This window comes from Lynx canadensis, chromosome D1, assembly GCF_007474595.2.
Source record: "Lynx canadensis isolate LIC74 chromosome D1, mLynCan4.pri.v2, whole genome shotgun sequence".
NCBI lineage: Eukaryota > Metazoa > Chordata > Mammalia > Carnivora > Felidae > Lynx > Lynx canadensis.
In genome coordinates this window covers 81,631,887-81,650,750 of record NC_044312.2, presented here as the reverse complement: position 1 = coordinate 81,650,750, position 18,864 = coordinate 81,631,887, and the positions used below count along the sequence as shown (strand labels likewise).

The window sequence follows — 18,864 nt, the reverse complement described above, 5'->3', positions numbered from 1 at the left end:
TTCTAGAAGGAAATAATCAAGCTATTTACTGATTTGCGACTTATATTCCTGGGCAAGAATTTTCTGGAATGAATGATAAATCCTGTTGATACAGGCAGCTTCTGTTCTCAAGGCTGAGCTGAGAGTGGGAGAGAATACTTAGTATGTCATTATTGGGTTCCTTTCCTAAAGAATGACATTAGGCAACCTCTGGGGGAGTCTGCATGTAGGTCCCACTGCTATGATCAAGAGGCCTTGTTGTTCATGAAGGAAGGGCAGCACCACTGTCTGAGACATAGGTTTGTTTCTCCTAAGGAGATAACGCTACTACCTTACAGGGCTACTATACTAACTGAAAGATATACAATATACATTTCATCACACAACACAAGATATATTGCGAATGTTCGCTAAATTGTTCTTTCTGTTTTTATTATCATTAGAGATAGTACTTACATGAATTGAATCATCATAGTTATGAATTAAGAAATGTATTGCTTTCCTATTTATATAACATTTGATTTGATATCATATCATTTGATCATATTATATCATTTGGGGGTGGTGCTGAGCAAGATTCACTGAGAGTGATTTGAAATACATTAAGACTAACTCTTTAATATGTGTTGTGGTTTTTTTTTTTCCATTTTCTTCAGGAAAACCTTGAGAATGGCAGTTCCTGGAAACAAGGGGCTGAATCTGTCTTACAGAATGGACTCAGGCAAGAAGACCTGGTCAATATTCCAGGCCATGATCCCAAGGACAAAAGCTACAACAATATGGCACTAGAGAAGATTACTCATTTCTAACACATGCATGCGAGTGTAGCGCACACACACACACACACACACAACACACACACACACAGATACACACAGACCATGTACTATGTGCCTATGGGTTAGCAGACTTGTGTAGTTGCCACTGCTAGAAGACAGGGATGTCTCATATCTATTTATACTTATTTATAACTACAAATAAAATGACTGTTTCCAGCATATTCCCAGGATATTCTTTGGAAGACCCCAACTTTCACATGAGAAGAAACAGCCAAACCTTAAGTGTACTGGCAAAGTTCCTTCTGGGTTGAATTAGGACTGGATTTTACCACAGTGAAAAGAATCAGTCCCTTTGCTTTATGTCATATTAAACTTCAGGGTTTTTGTTTGTTTGGTTTGGTTTTTGATGGTTCCCTAAGAATCAAGTATCTTGGAGTTTACAGGCAGAATGTGGAAGGGGGTATGCATATTAAATGCTTCTCCATCACTGCTGATAAAAGGGAAGAATGCCATCTACCCCAGCCCCCATATCTCACATATATGTGGGCACATTTCACATCACCCCACACTGCAGTTACAGTTGGAACACTTAAATGCCATCAACCCCCTCAACCCACACCCCCATACCTTTAAGTCTTCTTCCAGTCATCCCTGCTACTACAGCTGTCCTGACCAAGCCTTATAAATAATTTTGCTCAGTACAGGAGAGGGACTGGTATATCTAGTGAGTGCCACAATCATAACTAAACACACCGCTCCCTTTGGGCTCTTGATGTAGTATTTCTTTCTTTCTATCACCTTACAAGGGAAAAATGATTGTGCTCAACAAAAGTCTGGAGGCTTTCCCAGGGCTGGGTAAAGAGGAAAAAGGCATGTCCTATGTAGGAGGCTGTTAGGATGGCACCTGGAAGAGAATCTTGCAAGTAGCTTAGCAGCCCACAGATTTCACTAGTCATGGGGTCTTCTTTGGAGCAAAATACCTCATCCACAGGTATTATATTCTACTTAGCTCTTCTACACCAGCTCAACATGTTCCACCAGGCTAAGGTGAGAGAAATAAAGATCTATACAGTTGAATTCACAAAAATTATTTTTTAAGTTCTAGAGTGACAGGAAACAATTGAACAATAGTTAACAAATGGAGAGGCAGTGCAAGCTTTTTGGATGAAGCGAAAAAATGAAATCCTTAAAAAGTGAAAAAGAACCAGTGCCCCAGGGGCTAGACCAGAGGAAAGATAGTAGGAAACGAGCCAACATTTCAGCGTCAGGTCCATTAGGGCAGGTGTCAGATATTTAGTTTGGTGGCCAGGTGAGATCAAAAGGTCTAGAAATAATATATCAGCAAAATAAAAAGAAATGGTCCAAATGGGCAAGGATAAGAAGTCCCAAAGGCTATGTTGTTTAAAAGTAACCCAGGAGGAGAAAACCTTAAAAGAAGCACAATTTGGGGAAAAATTATGTAACCAGTATTTGTTATTAGGGAGAGAATATAGAAAAAAATCAGTGGTAAAAAATATGCAAAGGAACTAAAAAACAATTGGAATTTATAAGCCACATCCCAATGCTTGTCTTCTCTCCCTCCACTCAATAGAAGAGAAGGATACAGGGAGAAAACGAGAGAATTGGGTTGTGGTTTATAAGCGACATGAGAAAAAATACATTTGGAAAAGGAAGGAAAGAATAAGTAAAAAATACATTTGGAAAAATATCTGAAAATGAGAAGGAGCAGAATTTCTAGAAACACTTTTTCTAGTCCAGCAAGGTAATGAAGGTATTGACCTAAGGATTTGTAGATTGAAAGGCGCAATTGTTTTCTAAACGATTTAGTAATTAGGACATTCCTATGAATTGGAGACTCAAAAATATATTGGGTGAACGTTGAAAATTTGGCCAAACCTCATTGGTTTAGTTAATATCTTATGATTGGGAATGGAAACAACCACTCTGAGGATGAGAATTTCATAAACAGCAGCTACTGGATATGTGGCTTTTTCTCCCCCCAGAGGAATGCTTTACTGATAAATTACCCCTTATTTACTTTAAGGAAAAGATAAATCCGTTACTATCCCTGCATCCTGCCTTCTCACCACATCCCCGTCAGAGATTCTAACGCTGGAGAAAGAACACAGAATGGTGTTCTTTCCAGGCAAGAGCATGAACCACAGTCCCCGAGGCGTGTCTGAACTGATCAGCAGACACTCAGGCATCAGAGAGCACATAGAAGTCTGCCAAAGCAGACATTTTGAGCTGACAGCTGCCCCCCTCCCCAGGAAGTGCATAGGTGCCTGCACGCAGGTGTGGTCTTTGCTGCTAAGAACCAGTAAGGCATGGAGCTGCTTCTCCAGACACACCAGACACTCAAGGCACTGGGTGAGAGGCTGCTGGGGCATGTGCGTGTGTGTGTGTGTGTATTATATAGAAATAATACATTTCAAGATTTTGGACTTTCACTTGAAATTGTACAAAAACAAACTGGACTAAATAGTTCTTTATTTTACTCACAAATTTTACTCACAAATTATCCCACAGATATCACTAGGTCAGCATTTTTCCCAGAAGGTTTTTTGGGACACTTTTTCTTTTCTTAGTCACTAATTCTCTTACCTGGAGTGTTATCAAGGCATAAAATGACTTACAAATGGAAGATATCATCATCATCATCATCATTATAAAAACGGCTCTGTCGTCTTTCATTATGACAACATTCTGAGAGCTTGGAGAGGTCAATATAAGGATCCCTCCTAATTCTTCCTATTTGAACAAATATGGAAAAATCTAAGGCTTCAGGTAGAGACCAGATGGGAGTTCAAGAGAAAAACCATCTTCCACAGTGTCCGGGAACCACATTTGTTGTGTGGCTAAACAGAAAGAAACTGTGAAGTAAGTGCAGCCAATAGACTTGACTACTTTCTTGCACCTCTCCTACTCTTACTCCTCCCTAGGAATATCAGCTCAGACTTGTGTCAAGGTTGCTGGTGTGGTATAAGGTTTGTTCAGTGCCAAGTTAAATCCGGGCCATGGAAATGCGCTGAACTTGTGGCCATTTTTGCCACAGAATGACCAGGGATATTCTCAGTAAATGGAGCTATGAATGATGAGTTCTAAGATGGCCTAAAATGTGCCAAACTTAATGCTGGTCTCTTTCTTTTAAACTCAATCACAAATATTAGTAAAAATGAAATGGAATGACTTCAGTGTTCTCTTCCATTCATTCTGATGAATTCATTTTGGTCACTGATATTCTTTTTGGTACCATTTGGAGCAAGAAGTACAGCTTATTTTTTTTTAATCTTTATTTTGTGTGGGGGAGGGAGAGAGAGAGAGAGAGAGAGAGAGAGAGTGAGCAGGGGAGGGGCAGAGAGAGAGAGGGAGACCGAGAATTCCAAGCAGGATCTGTACTATCAGCACAGAGCCCGATGCATGGCTCCATCCTACAAATAAACCCTGAGATCATGACCTGAGCCGAAATCAAGAAGTGGATGCTTAACCGTCTCAGCCAAGCAGGTGCCCCAAGAAGTACAGCTTATTGATGAAGGTGACAGATTGGACTTAGCTTAGGTTTAGATGTAAGTTTTGACATAAATTGTCTCAGCAATCTTGGCCAAGACTTTTTAGACTTTAGTTTCTTACAAGTTAAAAGGAGCAAAAATTGTCCCTATGTAATAGGGTTGTTGTGAAGATTTATAGAGGTAAGTCATATGAACTAGCATGGTGACTGGCCCCCACAAAACATTCAATACTTGTTAGTCTGCAGTATATAAAGAAAGTGATATTACAGTATTCATTTTAAGTTAAATTGGTTCACTGTTTCTCTTTAGAATTTTCAAGATACTGGCTTAGTATGTGAATTACTGAAGCAGTTTAAGAATTAGAACAAGGTAACCATAAACTATAAACTAAAAGTCCTGCCATTAATTTCCAAACAGTAGCCTTTGAATGGCAATTTTAAATAAAGTATGATTTCTAAGGGTCCTAAATTCTTGAAAAAAAGAAAAAAAACCCACTGTTATAAAGATAGATAAGTTTATTACTGAAAATGCAATATTCATATATATGATTTGTTAAGTATTACCAATGTAACACTTATAAGTAAACGGCATCTCAAGCCACGTGTATGACTCAGTGCACAGTTTATAACTGTGATTCTTCCAACAACGGCAGAAGGGGCAAGGGCTTTTCCGTTGTTTAATTCAAATAATATTCCATGAACATAAATTTCATTCCTTTGTGATTTTATAGGGTTCTAGCATTTCATTCTAAAGAGAAAAAGAAATAAACCACACACCAGGGGACTTGCAAACAATATTTCAAATCTTTATGGTATTACAATCTTACTTAAACATTATTACAAAGATAAGATCAGTAAATAGAAAAAAAAGTAGAGCAATCTCCTTTTAAATTGTTCTTAGAAATAAGTTGTTTTAAAATGCTACAGACATTTTAGCTCTCTATGTATACATTTGTATATTCAGAAATTTCATGTGCTCAATCTCAGTATTGTAAGGTAGCTGGGTTTACTGTAAAGTTACCTCTTTTATCCAACATTAATAACCTTGAAGTATAATCTATTTCCAAACAACTAAAATGTAATTGATATTACCAATGATATTAAAAGGAAACAAAATTTTAATCAAGTATAATTCATAATTGATAATCATCTAATGGGTTATTTTTATTTGTAATTCTTGGAAAGAGTTAATGCTGTTATTTCCATTCCAACCTCCTGACCATACCAATCTAGATTTGCAAATGCCTATGTGAGTAACAAGCACTCATAAGCCCCCTTTTCTATTATTGCACTCCTGGTGTTTGAAATATCGGCTATCTTCAGAAGACAGAGTTAAATATACAAATATTTGGCTATTTAATCAGAACATGGCCCTTACTTGGGGTGTGAGAAGATATTGGTGCCTCTCTCATTATACTCTCATGACAAATTAGAAAAATAATCCTACTCTATTGTGGAAATGTTAGTTGTTAATATTTCTGTATATTAGTGGGAAATTTAAAATTATATTTTTCTATTTTCAAATTTTGTGTGTCTTTTTTCACACAGCTATGAAATACTTCTAAATTTAGTGCTGTATTTATACAACTACTCAATTTTAAGTAAAATGTCTGTAGAATGAGTATAGATATATAAGATACATAACTTTTAATTATTTGTTTTTAAAAGTAAGTTCAGATTGAAGTGTATTTAAATGATCAATGTGAATATTTTCTACAGGGTTAGGAGTGGGATGCAAATAGTTATCCACTCAAAAATCTTTTATATAAACCTAATAGATTAAGGCAGGTCTACCAAGTCACCAAGTAATCATACATCAAAATAAGATTTGACATACTATATTAACATGACTTCTTTTACATATTTTGGATAATATCTATAATATTTGGGCTGCCCAAAGGCTTGGGGACACACACACACACACACACACACACACAAACACAGTTACTACTGTCTCAGAAGTAACCATGAGAAGGATTTTATGACTTAATATAATAGGTTACTATAAATTAAGAAAAGCAATATATAATGGTGATGTCTTTTATGGACCTTGGCTTTTTTGTCCTTAGGAATTCCCAGAAACAACCATTCATCTGTTTTTAAAAAATGTTAAAGCAATTGTGTATATACAGATGTTCTGAACATCCAGTTCCTCATTACAGAATCTGCTTTGACATATTTAAAAGCTAAAAAATAATTTCATGTAGTATATTGATTCAATGCCCTAATGTAACTGCCATGTAAGAAAATAAATGAGCAATCCACAAATTGCTTATTTGTAACAGCGTAAGACAGTCAGCAGAATTTGTAGAGCCAATGTCATTGATTTGGAATCTACATAATAAAGGTTTATGTACCTTTCAAGAATGGTAACCTGAAAAATGGAGTCAATCTATTTCAAAGGAGCAAATCTTCCTTAAATTGGCATTACAACTTCTTACGAGAGTTTAGAAGGAGTCTTTAATGATCCTTCGTAAATAATAATCCACGTAAGAATAAAAATGGTTGGAGAAACCACTGTCTCCTCCCCAAACTTCCTCTTCAATTAAAGGACTCCACTAGCTGCTTCCTAGATGAAAAACACAATATTGATGCCAATAGCCACACATCTTAGAAAGATAAAATTGCATATATTTTTAAGTGCATTTTTAATCTTCAGCTTTGAAAACTGAGACTTTTATTCTTTGGCTAGACTTGTCACTGAAATCTAAGCTTACCATATTTAGCTCTGTAATCTTAAAATAGATAAAGAAAAAAAATAATGGGAAAAAACTTCATTTCTTCTGAATTTTACAGAATGGATGAAACTGTGGTTGTTTTTCAGTCAGAAAGAAGTCAGGGTATGTGCACAGAAAAAGCTGAAATAAGACCTGCAAAGCAGGCACTTTTGCTTAGGTAGGAAAGTCTCTACATCCCCTCAACCATACCCCAAACATTGCTTCCACAATTATCTTTGCCATCAGATTTTTCTGGCCACTCAATCCCCCTATTCTCAATGAAAAGTGGGGAAAGTCTGGCTCATACTATTTGTTAGAAAAATTAGATTTAGCCTGATGTGGGGGCACCTGGCTGGCTGAGTCAGTAGAGGGCATGGCTCTTGATCTCAGGGTTGTGAGTTCAAGCCTCATGTAAGGCATAGAGATTATTTAAAAAAATAATCATTTAAAAAATAAATTAGGCTGACTATATTCACCTGGTAATGTTGAGTGGCATGGACACCGACAAAATAATTATAAAGCATTTGAGGCAGTGTGAATACCACATGGGGTTAGCCATCCATATATATAACAGTTATATTTTGTGGGGACTATTTAATAGGTATCATTAAATTTTGTTTTTCAACTAATAATTTAGGAAGTTTTCCCTTCTGAAAAACGGAAAGCAGAGAAACTGCTTTTTCCACACACAGAGAGAATTAAGATGGAAATAAATATTCTGAGGAAGTCAATATAGGCATATGTCTGGAAATTTTGCCCCCTTCTTTCTTAAAGAAAGATGTAACACAGCATCCACACAGTTTACTCTCTCGTGTACTCGAGACTCACTTGGAGCCAGCTGGATTTAGAACCAGTTTTATTTAGGGAGAATCCTGCTGGGGCACAAAGTGGGATCATCATATAAAACAGTGAGATTCGATGGATAAGCTGCTTCTCCCCAAGAGTAGATTTTGATTATACAAGAAATTGGATTTTATCCTAAATGAGTCTCTTTTTTATCAACGTATCTGCTTTCATTTTCCTTTCCTGAAAAAAAGATGCCTTAATGTGGATGTTGCTAGAACATAGTGGCTATAATACTTGTGTTTTCTGGAAAGAAAACCATCAAATGTGGTTGTGGATGTAGTTTTTCAGATGAATCCAGATGGCAAGTTCCATTGAAGACATCACCATTGCAAATGCATACATCTTAGGTAGTAGGAACCTAGTCTGACCAATGATTCTAGCTAAAGCTAACTCAATCTTCCAGTTAGACAACTCTTGGCACATTTCAATTTGAATAGCAATGCCTGTAGAGAAATTCACACATTTCTATCAAAAGCCGGGTTTTTTAGGCCATTCCTAAAACGTTCTCTCCTAAGTGACTGAAAATACCAGAAAGAATAAGATGATGACTTATTCTCTGGATGAAATCTACAATTATTCCTAAAACCTGTTATAGTGATTTGGGGGAAAATGTAGTGGAAATACCTTATAACCATAGTAGGACTGAGTTGGGCATATCTCAGAGAGTAAGTATGCATACGTGCACCCCCCCCTCCCCCCCCACACACACAAACACACACACAAGCACACACACCATACCCTGGGCCTATGGTTACCTGCCTCCAATTGACAAACTTATCAGCTCAACCATATTAGTTACACAACTCTTCCGGCAACCTAAATTTTCAATTTTGAGCATCAAGTTGAGAGAACATGGGTAATTTGGTAGCCTATTGTTGCCAGTTGGCTACACTGTCCCTGTATGTCCTCCTTTCTTGGCATGAACTTTATCTGTGCTAAAATTCCTATCCTAAGGAGATTTTGATGGTGATTTGTGGAGTCATTCCAAGTGTGAAAAAAAGAAAATGCTTCTGTGTGAAAAACATTTACTGCTTTCATAAGAACAAATCAACCTTCCTCTCCCCTCTGTTTCTAGAACAAAGCATTATTAGAATCAGTATGGTATTCCATCTGTACTTTTCATGTGCAAATGCCTTGATGATGACAATGAGCTTATCAGAGAACAAATAGCCAAAACTTTTTAAGAGTGTAACAAGGGCTTGCAAGAATAGGAAACTATTGCCTTTAGAGCTAAAGAATGAGCAATCCCTTCTCCCCAAACACACTCCAACTTATAGTGAAAAAACAAGCATGATTAAATTTAACATGCAAATTATAGGAAAAATACCGTATCACACAATTTATTGAGTGAAAGAGGTTCCTTTCCATTCCGTTCTAAAACAGATTGTGCTAACAGCCATTCTGGAAGAAAGTGCAGCGTTCAGAAGTTGTATTTCATCATGCAGTCACTCAGCAGCATTTTATCGAAAAGTGCGTGCACAGGCTCAGACAACTGCAAACTATTTCAGCTATAGTCTTGATAAATTTTTCACACACTGGACTGGGAAAGTGCTTCAGCTTTGAACAACTTGTCAAGGCAGACTGCATGCACATATATGTTAGTCATTTGCTTGAAAAGACAACGATTTAGAATATGAAAATAGATAAGCAGCATTCATGTAATACAGAATTCCTGAGAATAGTGTGTGCTATATAAATCTTTGTGAAATAATTTGTATTCCTATGAAAACCATGATATAAAACATATCTCTCGACGAAAGCAGAGTGACTTAAAACTCACATACTGTGAGGGGCTGTCAATATTTTGCTGTCAACAACCATAAAAGCATAGCTAGGTTCTACTGCATTGTTTCACAAAAGGAGAATTTCAGGTAACTTTTTCGGTGATTCTCTCATTTTCTATTGGTCTCGAAAATTACCAAAGGCAGCAATGCCTAAATCAATGTATTATAATTTTTTATTGAAAATGCCTTTCTCTTTTCGTTTTCTTTCTCTTTAGGCAATCAATACGATTTTAAACACTGATGGTGATAGTATAAAAATAACTCAGAGCAGAAAGAATTCTCAAGGGCATGACTATCACTATTCTTTGCTCTACAGTAAGACAAATATTTTTGTCTTGTGTCCCTAATTTGGGAAAGACATAAATGTCAGGTTCATTTATGTCTTCAATAGGCGTACAGAACATTTATCCTCAGGCATGGCATACGTTCAACTAACAAAATAAAAGGAAATGCTGCAGATACTACAAACATGGAGGAGTTGAAAACTCCTTTGTGCAGTTAGTGGAACTAGTTGTTATGACTAGCAGGTGGCAGAAACAGAACCTCCGAGGAATCTGAATGTAAGAGTCCTTGGCAACAAGGGCTTGGGAGGGAAGTTTAGAGTCTGGGGTCTTTCCTTTTGCCCAGAATCAGAGGGCAAGTGGGGAAGTGTTCATTTTTACAAGAACAAACCAACGAACAACTATAATCTGTCAGCTTTTTCCTGGAATAAAAGAAGAAGAAGTAAAAAAAAAAAAACCAAAAAACAAAAAAACATTTTCAGGGTTAGAATGATAGCAAATAGTTTTCCAGTAAGAGAAACTTTATAATTTTCTTACTAGAGATACTCTAGCATATATACAAAGCAGCTTTATTTCCATTGTCTTTAATCTGGTCTTTATACATTTTGGAAACAACCATGCTTTATTTGGAAAGCAATCGGAAAAAACTGGAAAATTTTATTGGGAAAAAATTGGAAAATTTTTAATTGGAAAAAAACCCTAATTGGACAAATAATAATCACACAATACATATATATCACTATATATATGTATATAAATGTGTGAGTATGTAATTCGCCACCCCATTCCCAGGGGAGGAAAACTGACATCAGTTTTGATTTTTTTCGCAAGGAAAGGTGTCTTGATTTCTCCCACACATTCCCTTACTTCAACTCTCCTCTTTCTTCCCCACCTGCTCCCAGAGCTTACGCCTCCGCCAGACTTTTGTTACTTGAGGTTTCATCATTCCCATTGCATCTGCCTGTGAACAATAACACAGAGTTGACACCGAAATAGCAACTCCACAACAAAGCAAAACCATGTCTGTCATTGTTGATTTGATCTTGGTTTTAGAGAGTCTTCAAAAATCAACCAAATCAATCTATCAAAGAAACAGTAACAGATAACTCCCTTTACTGATGAAAAGGAAATAAAACAAAAAATACATGTGTGTATATTTACAAATAATATAAATTTATATTCATGCATTGTTTTCATTAGCTCATGAACAAAAGTGCACATTGTTAGAAAAGCTTAATGTGTTGCAAAGCATTTGGCTTCTGATTTCCTGAATAAATAAGTCACGATGGCATACCATGTAACTGATCTCAGAGCTGCACAAAATGTAACTTGCATTACATATTGCCAAGGTGCAAAAATACAAGGAAAACTAACATATTTACAGCATTTCAAGTTATTCTGTTATTCTGTGAGAGTTGTTATAATAAACTAGGGAGGAAAAAATTAAACATACTATAAAACAGCCCTCCACGGTAAAATATGGATGAGTGATATTCTAAATGATATGAGAATAAACACCCATATTTTATAAGTATGTGGCTCTACTGAAATTTAATTTAAAAAAAAAAAGGCAGTGAAACTTGTTCTGTCAGTGATACAACACATTTGAATGTGGCCAATGCTATAGAGTATGTTTCAGTGAATGATATTCTTTTTAGAATCTTAGATTTTTGGTTTGACTACTAAAGGTGTGCAACTCTTCGACTGCATAGTCAATGTAAAGCAGCATAAATTCCTTGTAGCACAGATCCATAAACTCAGAAAAAAAAATTCCCCAAACTTGTAAGCTGAAGGGACATGGAATTCTGGCAGCAAAGGCAATAACTGATGTAAGTCATTTCTTGTAAGTATCTCAACTCACCTAAGTTTCCAAAGTCAGATTAGTATGTGACTGAAGAGCAGGTGATACTGTAAGCATGCCTGGCTTATGAACGTTTACATGGAAAACTGTTGCTAGAAACCTCACCATCACCCTTCCTATCACACTGCAGCTGACGGAAGGTAGAGGTCTCCAAACACACAACTCCCTGAGGCTGGTTCTGAGAATTAGATCCCGGCTTCCTGCAACGTCAATCTAACCATTTAGATGTCATGAGTCATTTTTTTTCTTCCCTAGAAGCCTGGATATTCCAAATCTCAGAGATGGCTGTGATGCATTTCCAAGTAACATATCATATATATGGTTTGCCAGGTATGCCTTCCTCCTGGATCCCCCCTAGAATTTAAGGTTGCTATCATTCCCACCATTGGTACTGCCCCTCAGGTATTAACTAAGGCCATTCATGGTGAACAGGATGACCACTTTTTCTCCGTTGTTGTTGCAAATGTTCTAGTTCAGCCTCATACATCATCTCTTGGACCAAGTACTTCTCCCGTCGTATTCGGTCATACAGGTTCTTTGGTACATCCGGAATCAGGTATGCGATGAATGACTTGATCCCAAAAACAAGGTGCTGCGAATTTAAGAGGAGAAAGTACAGTTTTCAATGATTCTGGAATGCCAATTATAGAACAGATTGTGAACAATGTTGCATTTGCCTTACAATCAAGCATCAGAACTCAGAGTGTACTATCTAGAATATTAGTATTTTCAGAAATTATATTGGTGGGTGCCTGGGTGCTACAGTCGGTTAAGCATCCAACTCTTGATTTCGGCTCAGGTCATGATCTCACAGTTTGTGAGTTCCAGCCCCGCATCAGGCTCTGCACTGATAGGGCAGAACCTGCTTGCGATTCTGTCTCTCCTTCTCTCTTCCCCTCCCCTACTTGTGCTGGTACACACACACTCTCTCTCTCTCTCTCTCTCTCTCAAAATAAATAAACCTAAAAAATTTTAAAGAAATTATATTGGAACAACTATACTGTTGCCTTCCATCACATAAGTATTAGGAGAAAAGAGAATTCTTTCCTCTTTTAGGTGCCACATGTTAAAAATCACTTTATAAACACTGAATGAATCTTAAGTTCACATCTATAAAATCCTTATATACTATGCAATCCTATTATAACATGCATTGATATATAGAGATGAGAAAGACCACATCCAGGAAAACTCAGGTCTGATAGATCATAATCACATTGTATAAGCCACATAGAATACAGTCTGTCCATGACTGCATTCTGTGAGACTGTGGACTCAATCTCCAGAACATGCATTTCATAGATTTTCTACTCTAGTAAGTTCAAATATTATAAAATATTTTGTCTCTATTACATAATTCCTTTATGATAAAAATGTATTAATTTTTAAAAATAGACTGCCAAAAGTATCGTATATAAAAAAGACAGGACCAAAAACCAAAAGGTAATAAGCCTGTGGTCCAAAGTTCAGAGGCTGAATGAAACTGCCTATGTCTGAACCATCCTCTGACCCTTATTAGCTGTGTAACCTTTTGCAAATCACCTACGCTCTCTGTGTCTAATCTCTAAAATGGTGACAGGAATGATATCCCTTAATGGTTATTATGAGGATTAAATGAGCAGATATATGTGAAGGGCTTAAAGAAGGGCTTGATGCAATAGAAGCAACATTTAAATATTATCTCCTATTATAATAACTGCATCCTTTTTCTTTTCCCATGGAGAAGAGTAGACCTTTCAGTTGCTCAGAAAAGAAAATCTGATACTGATAGAGTTAGGATGATGTGTGGAAAAAAAGAATTTACCTACAGGACTTTGTGACAATCTTCTCTTTATGTGGAAAGGAGGAATTCAAGGTACTTTTAACTGGGTTTACGTCAGTGCCTCAGGAAATTGCACTGCACAGTAGGTCACAGTAAAGCCTGTCGTAGTCACCATAGAAAAGTAGATTGGGAGTTTCTTTCCTGATCGTATATTTGGTATGCACATAAATATCCAGCAATGGGTCTCAAAAGTATAGAAATAAAAATCAAAAACATTTGTTATAATTTAAAACAGTGAAGAATATGCTCCGAGTCCTATACAATGGTAATAAATGAAGCTATAAACGGATTTACATAGAGAGAATGATTCAGTATTTTAAAAAATCTATTTTTTAAAAGGCTAAAGTTTACCATTTATCAAAGCAGCCTTGTAACCAGTTACAGATGATAATTTTCTTAAACTGACAGAGTGTATCTTAAACAAAAAACCTGCAGCAAATATATTTTAAAAAAATCTGAAGTATTTCCATTAAATTTAGAAACAAGATACAATTGCTCACACCATTGCTATTCAATATCCTACTGAAATTTCCAGCAATACAGTAAGGAAAGCAGGAGAAATGAGCATAAACCTCACAAATGAAGAGACAAAGCTGTCCTTATTTGCAACTTGTATTATCACTTGAAAAGGCTATCCAACAGATTTAACAGACAGAAGGTTAGAACCAATGAAAGACTTAAACAAGGAACATTGCACATGTTAGAAAAGACCATTAGAATTCCGACAGAAATCAATCAAATCATAATGGAGGCTAAGACAGTGTTTATAACAGCAATAAAAATATCTACAAAGTTTCTGGAAATAAAAAGGAATGAACAAGCAAGAGAATATTTTGAGACTCTATTAAAGTATGTAAGAATGGTTTGAATAAATTTCATGTTTATTAATGAATCAGCACAGATTTTGTAAATAAGTCAACATATGTTTTCTATAAATGCAATTCTAACCATAATCCTTGCATGATATTTGAGGGGACCTGAAAAATGGCTTCTGAAATGTATATAAATGATGGATAACTCTAAAGAGCTAGGGCAATTTTTAAAAATAAAAGCAAACTTGGGGCGCCTGGGTGGCTCAATAGGTTGGGCGTCCAACTTCAGCTCAGGTCATAATCTCTCAGTCCGTGAATTTGAGCCCCACTTCGGACTCTGTGCTGACCAGCTCAGAGCCTGGAGCCTGCTTCAGATTCTGTCTCCCTTTCTCTCTGTCCCTCCCCTGCTTGCTTGCACTTTGTCTCTCAAAAAAAAAAAAAAAAAAAAAAAAGCAGACTTGGCAGGGGTAGGAAGTGGCTGGCTTTATCAGATATGAAGATATATTCCAAAGCCAGGACATTTAAATAGTGTGATAAGGAACAGGAATAGACAAATGGAGTAATGAAATAAGAACACTGTGGCCGGGGACACACCTACTATAGGAAATTGGAATATTACAGAGGTGGGTTTACAAATCAATGGTTAAATAATATATTATTTAATAAACAGCAGTATAAAAATTATATTGAATGAGAAAAATAAGCTTTTCCCTTAGTCTCTATAAAATGTCCGGATATCTTTAACACATGTGGTAGGTAAGGTTGTAAAATTAATAGTAAAATACGTAGTAGAATATATTTTTGAGATGGAGATAAGACAATTTCCTAAATAAACTACACACAAAAAAAGCAAAAACGTTAAAAGGAAAACAATGAAGGACCTGATGACATCAAAATTAAACACTATTTGTTTATAGATAAAATTAATAGGTTATGGACAAGAAAAAGATACCTTGTATATTTATAACTGGTGAAGACTAATATGTAGGACACGTAAGAAAATCTTGAAATTTGGCAACAAATAAACTAGAAATTCAGCCAAAAATAGATCAAGGTTATAAATCCACAAGAAAGAAACCAAAATGGTTTTGTAGTACTAAAAGTTGATGACATGAGTTAACAGCTTAAAACAAACAAACAAGCAAAATTAAAACAAAATATTACCTTACTCTTATTCAATTGCAAAATATTAGCAATTCACATTATATGAAAATCTGGTGAAAATCTAAGGGAATTTTGGAGAGTAATCTGTCAGTATTATGTGAAATTAAACAATTTCCAAACCTGAGTATAATATTCCTGAAAAACCCTTACGTATGTTTAGAAGGTAATATGTCCAATATTTATAAGAGATTTATAGAGGTGGAGAGATTATTGCAAGCCCAAGTACCCACCCATAGGGGATTATGGTATTTAAAACCAATGAACTATCATACATAAGAGACTGAAGAAATTATCTAAATATGGATAGACCTCATAGAAAGATCTCTGTCTAGGTCTAAAAAAAGTAAAATGGGTAAGAGACAAAAATAAGTTATTGCATAATACCATTGAAGTAATTTTGAAAAAAGAACACTTAAAACAATACTATATATACATATGTGTATGTTCAAATAAACATGTGGGAAAATTTCTACTGAAGAAAAAAGAGTGGGTGCTTTTGGAGTGGGTGGGTAATGGAATTAGTAATGAGGAATAAAGAAGAAAAAATAAAGAGGGAATCATTTGTTTCCATGATGACAGGTTGCTGTAAATTGAGGCATTTGACTAAGACTGTTCACTTGAGTTCCAAAAGAAGATGAAGAAAAAGTGTACATTAAAAACACACACAATAACAAGAAGACTTTTTAGAATCATTGGGTTGGAAATATGCCTTAACCTCTCTTATGTTACCTGTAATAAAGTGAAACATCACACTTCATCAGGAGACACATTTATAAGCTCATGGAATCATTAGGTAAATAGAATTTCATCCTGGATTAAACCTTAGAGGTAAGCATTTCGTTTTATGGATGAAGGATGTTTCACTACAAAATTTGACATATTTTTTGGAGATCAGTGGAGAGGTATATCTGCCTTTAAAAAAACTTTTTCCAAAAGTCTTATGTATGTCTCCTTTTTTTCCTCTCCATAAAAAAACAGATACATTCAGTTTTTCCATAGAACTTAATGGTACCTTAGAGAATCGATACTCAATATATTCCAACACTAAATTCTCCATGGCATCAAGCTTCTTATATGCTAAGGAAGGCAACAATACTGTAGCTTCTCCAAAATTTCTTCACAGGACTACAGTCTAATATTATTACATGACTCTGATAATCAAAATCTATGCACATTTTATGAAAGTGTTCTCGGGCATTATTTATTGAATTATGCAATGTCCCTTATACAAACACACATATGGTCAACTGTAATTAAGTTATTAGAAAATATGTTTCTTATTCCCAATGAATAAGTATAGATTCTCTCATCACATGATGAAAACCATCCTTTCCTTTTTAAATATGGTTACTAACAGGCTCAAACCTAAGTTTTCAGTTGAACTGTTAATAGCTTCTTTTATCTTAGTTTTCTGGTATAAATACCCACTGACCTACCTTCTTACATTATTCAGCTTTTGTGTTTTTGCACTTCTTATAGCAGTTTCACTGTATCTGAATCTTTTACTGGGATATACACAAGTCCTTTTTTGGAAGTCAGTGAGGAACTGACTTCAAAGGGGCAACTAATTTATCAGTAGGAAAAGGGTTTACTGATAGTAATTTTATCAGCCTGCGACTAACCTCAAACACAATAATGAAGGCCAATCGTGCAGCGAGGATATGCCAGTATTGTAAGGTGAACTCATAGGGTTTAGAACTCCACGGGGGACCTCTGTAGTCCCGGTACCTAAAATCCACAAGACAAACAATGTGAGGAATAGAGACCAAAGCATGGAGGCCCCAAATGCTGTAATTTACCAAAACTCCAAAATGACAGCTGAAATGGGCTTATTAGCATGTAGAGGGAGGAGATGGAATGATAAAAGCAAGAAGAAAAGATAGCTATAATTTACAAGTATGTACCTGCAATAACCAGATTTTCCCACACCAAGCTCACTCAGGTCAAAGAAGGATAGGCTGTTGTTGACATATCCCTTTAAACAACTGGGGAAAAAAGAAAAGTATCACATGATTCAGAGATCTATACATTTCTGGTCCAATTCTTTCATTACACATGACAGGATTCAATAAGTCCTATTAATCCTCTAACTTCCATTATTATGTACGTTTACGTTAATGAGACAAACTCTTGTCCACTGTTTTTTTTTAAATTTTTTTTTTTAACATCTATTTATTATTGAGAGACAGGGTGAGACAGAGCATGAGCATGGGAAGGGCAGAGAGAAGACGAGACACAGAATACAAAGCAGACTCCAGGCTCTGAGCTGTCAGCACAGAACCCGACGCGGGGCTCAAACTTACAAACCGCAAGATCATGACCTGAGTCAAAGTCAAACTCTTAACGGACTGACCACCCAGGCACCCCTCCACTGTTTCTCCCCATTCATTTGGATTACATTTATTAAGCGCTGACTGTGCACTAAGCATTGTGCTAATTACTTCCTATGTGTTAAAACTCTATAAATATATGTTTTATACATGCAAATCACACTATCTGGCTAATTATTAATTATAATTATAATTATAATTAAGCAGCCAATAGAACAGCATGTGTATTTGTGATTTAACTTATTCAACATATATTTATCGAGGACCTATAATTTGTTAGAAAAATTCCTAGATGATTGGTATTTGACAATGAACAAAACAAGTAGAAATTCCTATCCTGATGGTGAGGTATTAAATTGTAGTCAGAGTTAAGTTTTACAATAACCTTAGAACATGTACATTATCAATTCCATCATATAAAGAACTAAGTTTTACAGAGACTAACTTCCTCCAAGTCTATAATTCTCAAGATTTTTGAGCTCAGCTAACCTTTAAATTTTTTAAAAAATTACTAGGATCTCAAGAACCTTTTTGCATGAATGTGTATGCATTGCTATTCACACATTATAAATTAAAATAAATTTAGAAAATATTTATCTATTAATTCATTTAAGATAATTTATCAAATTCATTACAAATTGATATAAACAGCACATTTTTAAAGGAAAATAGTGATAAGTTCCAAAAAATATAGTAAGAAGAATGACATTGTTTTACATGTTTGCAAATCCTTTGATGTCTGTCTTACTGGAATACAGCTACATTCTCACATCTGTTTCTGCATTAAATCTATTGCAGTACGGTGTTTTAGTTGAAGAGTAAGTAGAGAATCCGGCCTCACATAGATAAGTAGTTGAAACAAAGGATATTTTAATAGCACTTCAAATAATTGTTGATAGTTTTCATGGATACAACACCAAAGTTCTACCTGTGCCATTTCTTAAAGTTTAATTGCAACGTGGAGTCTTAAAGTATCAATAA

At 35.6% G+C, this 18,864-nt stretch overlaps 2 protein-coding genes across 2 annotated transcripts in view; one reads left to right on the top strand and one right to left on the bottom strand.

Annotated features, from left to right (window-relative positions):
- The window catches only part of SLC5A12 (solute carrier family 5 member 12), a 49,011-nt gene extending 47,865 nt beyond the window's left edge, over positions 1–1,146 (top strand). The window contains exon 15 of the mRNA XM_030332014.1: positions 636–1,146. Coding sequence (XP_030187874.1) covers positions 636–788 — 153 coding nt within the window. The 3' untranslated portion in view covers positions 789–1,146. The remainder of the gene's footprint in view (positions 1–635) is intronic.
- A 6,256-nt stretch (positions 1,147–7,402) lies between these two features.
- Positions 7,403–18,864, bottom strand: part of ANO3 (anoctamin 3) — a 279,115-nt gene continuing 267,653 nt past the window's right edge. The window contains exons 25-27 of the mRNA XM_032594840.1: positions 17,458–17,538; positions 17,176–17,281; positions 7,403–12,347 (exon numbers count right to left, since the gene is read on the bottom strand). Of these exons, the coding sequence (XP_032450731.1) occupies positions 12,165–12,347; positions 17,176–17,281; positions 17,458–17,538 (370 nt within the window). The 3' untranslated portion in view covers positions 7,403–12,164. The remainder of the gene's footprint in view (positions 12,348–17,175; positions 17,282–17,457; positions 17,539–18,864) is intronic.